Raw genomic sequence first — 3229 nt, 5'->3', positions numbered from 1 at the left:
ATTAACTAATTCCAAACATAACCTAAATTGGATCCCTTTCAAGAGAAGCTTCAACACCCTTATGATTTTTTTTTGTTTTCACGTCCCTTTGGTTTACGAAAAGCATTACAATCATATCTGCCCTAGAGAGCGTGCTATGCAGAGGTTACAAGCAGAATATTAGGCGTAGAGTAATGTTTATTTAGCTGCTATCATGTAAAACTGTGCAAAGTTGCCTAGTGCAGCTTGAACAAACCACGCTAAATGGCAGTCATACCATTCCATGTCTGCGCTCCCTCAGTGAGTCACTGTACGTGTCTGCATTAGACACTCAGGCCGGTCTACATTCCAACATTTTCTTGAAGGCTTTCCTGAAGCTGTCATCAAGGAAAGCATAGAGGAATGGATTGAGGCAGGAGTTGGCATAACTCAGGCTTGCTATGAAGTAGGAAATCCCGATCAGCAGCGGTGTCGTTCTCAGGTCCGTTGTCAGAGCCACAATAGTGCTGAGGTGGAAAGGGGTCCAACAGAACAAGCAAACAGCCAAGACTATAAACACCATGATGGTGACTTTTTCTTGGCTTTGTCCAGTGCCTTGGCGTTGCTGTTGAGCCGCATGTTCCTCAGCTTATAAAGCATCATGGTGTATAAGATACAAATGGTTGACACTGGGATGGCGAAGCCCAAGATAAGTGTGTAGATCCGGCTAGCTTTGAACCACGAACTCTCGGGTTTGGGCAACAGGAGGTTACAGCTCTTTCTGTTATCGTCCACATCGATGCCAGCAAACACAGTGAAAGGCATAACAATGAGTACGACAAGGATCCACACACACAATGAGATGATTTTGGCTGCTCGATAGGTGCGGTAAGGCATGCGCTTGGACCTCACTGTTGCCAAGACTACCAGGTAACGATCGATGCTCATCACCGTCAGAAAATAGATACTGGAGAAGATGTTGTAGTGGTCTATGCTGAGGATGACCTTACACAAAACCTTGCCAAAGGGCCAGTCTTTCAGCAAATGCTCCGCTATGCTGATTGGCAGAACCAATGTGAACAAGTCATCTGCAATGGCCAAGTTCAGGATGAACATGTTGGTGACCGTTTTCATTTTGGGAGCTTTGAGGATCACATAGATGACGGCCGTGTTGCCCGTCAGTCCCACTGCACAGATTACAGAGTAGATCACAGGTAAAATGACATAAAGGTCGACGTAGAAGTACATCTCAGAGGGAGGAAGGGTGCAGTTCAGGCCAGTGTGGTTTCCAGACGTAAGGGAGTAGAAGTCCACAGAGTCGTTGCAGAATGGGGGGACACTGCTGGAATTGGACACACTCTCCATAGTTGAAATGGTGGATGGAAATTGGCAAACTAAGAATCTATGACATTCTAGTCCATTTTTTTAAGAAATTATTTTGGATTTTGGAGAAACAAGCATATTTGATTCCTTTTCACACACAGGATTCAGGCAACAAGTAGGCTATTATTCAATCATGGTAGACTAAGATTATCCTCCATTACACCACTGAAGGGCAGCTCCGATCGCTGACCACTGGGCAGACAACAGAGCAGAAACCAGGTTACAGTACCCAGGGTCCCAATCCAATGTCCTCACGCAGGTCTATGAAATGGTGAGAGCAAGTTACAATGTTGTTGCTGCTTCAATTTCTGAAACAATGATTTTAAAAAAGACACACTTTTAAAAAGGTTGCCATGCATTGCCACCCTTTATGGAAAGTATAAATACAATGATTATTGTTACATGGATTGTCTCAGAAGAAAATCTCACCCCAGGAGTGTCCATCCGCGGTAAAAATGAGGATGTGTTTAGTGTCTTTGTTTTGGAAACGCTCCAGACGACATGTCTCACTCAAAAGATGGAGCAGTTCACAGCAGCTTCTGTTTGGTTGTCATTCAAATTCCAGTTTTGTTAAAAACACTTTGCACTTTTATCTCCAGGGTTCATTTTTATTTTTGGTAGTGTGTGAAGTCAGCGGGGGATAAAAAAAAAAAAAATCACATCTTATTTGCGTTTGTCCTCAGACATAACATCCTCTCGTTCTGCGTCCACTTCCCTGATGCCGACTTATACTTGAAACGTGTTTTTACTGACTGACCGGTCCGAGAGACTGTTCGTGATGGAAGTTACGGCCAGCGTTTCTCTGCGCTTCCTGTGCGTTCTGGGGATGGTGCCATAGCTTTACGCACGAGTGACGCACCGCGAAATCTGGACAACACAGAAAATGTGGACATCAATTAATTGCCCTGCACACATTTTTAAACATCATTGGAGACAGAACACATGATCGTCTATTGACTGAATGCGCAGTCATGCATCAATAAAAAACAACGGACTGAACTGAATGTGAGTATGGCTCACAATAACTGAGCTAACTGGAGTTTATTACCAATCAACACATGCCAGACAAAACCAGGAAAAAAACTACAACATGTGTGTGCAAGTATATTTCAAATCTCTCAAACCTTTAAAAGAGCCCATCCTCGTATAACCATAATGACACTAACAGGTGTAAGCAAATGTAACACGCATAATGGCGAATTAGTAAAGTATATAAAAAAATATTGAGGTGTATAAAATGAGCTCAGGTAGGTTTACCCTCCTCTGCGTCCTCGGCAAAGTCAGTCTCCTCCGGTCTTATCTCTGTGGAAGATGCGCCGTTTTTCAGCCTCCTCTCTCTCTCGCTCTCTCTCTCTCTCTCTCTCTCTCTCTCTCTCTCTCTCTCTCTCTCTCTCTCTCTCTCTCACACCCTCAGACTGTTACTCCTGGAAAGCAGCCTCAATTACGTCTGACGTCACGCCGAGATCCCCGTGTCAATCGCGTATAGTCCGGGAAAGGGTCGTGCTGCCCGCTGAGTCTCACTGCCCTCAAAATGTCCAGTTCTTTTTCCTCCCCCTCTCTCTCTTTTTTTTTTATGCTGCCTCTTGTGTACATTTCTGTGTCATCAAGCAAATAAACGTGTCCATCAAACTGTACTGTAGCCTAGATATGTCTGAGATGAAGTACATTCCCTGATTTAGTTTCACACATCGCAATAATAGTAATTATAATTACAATAATAATGGCAAAAAAAAATGCATTTAGAAACTTGATTGATCTTGTTGAGGTGGCAGAAATGCTGGTGTTATACGAGATATGAGATTAGATTACGAGACAAAACCAGAATGTGACATCAAACTAATCTGCAAAAAAAAAAAAATTCTATTGAATTCCATCTTTACATAATCGA

General features: G+C 43.1%; 1 protein-coding gene across 1 annotated transcript; it reads right to left on the bottom strand.

Annotated features, from left to right (window-relative positions):
- Window positions 1-310: 310 nt before the first annotated feature.
- Window positions 311-1323, bottom strand: npbwr2b (neuropeptides B/W receptor 2b; the record flags this gene model as incomplete). The annotated part of the gene is given in 2 exon segments (XM_083894736.1): window positions 311-549; window positions 552-1323. Coding segments are annotated over 2 exon segments (1011 nt in total).
- Window positions 1324-3229: the final 1906 nt, after the last annotated feature.

Source organism: Microchirus variegatus (assembly GCF_963457635.1).
Source record: "Microchirus variegatus genome assembly, chromosome: 9".
NCBI lineage: Eukaryota > Metazoa > Chordata > Actinopteri > Pleuronectiformes > Soleidae > Microchirus > Microchirus variegatus.
This window is presented reverse-complemented; position numbering and strand designations above follow the sequence as displayed.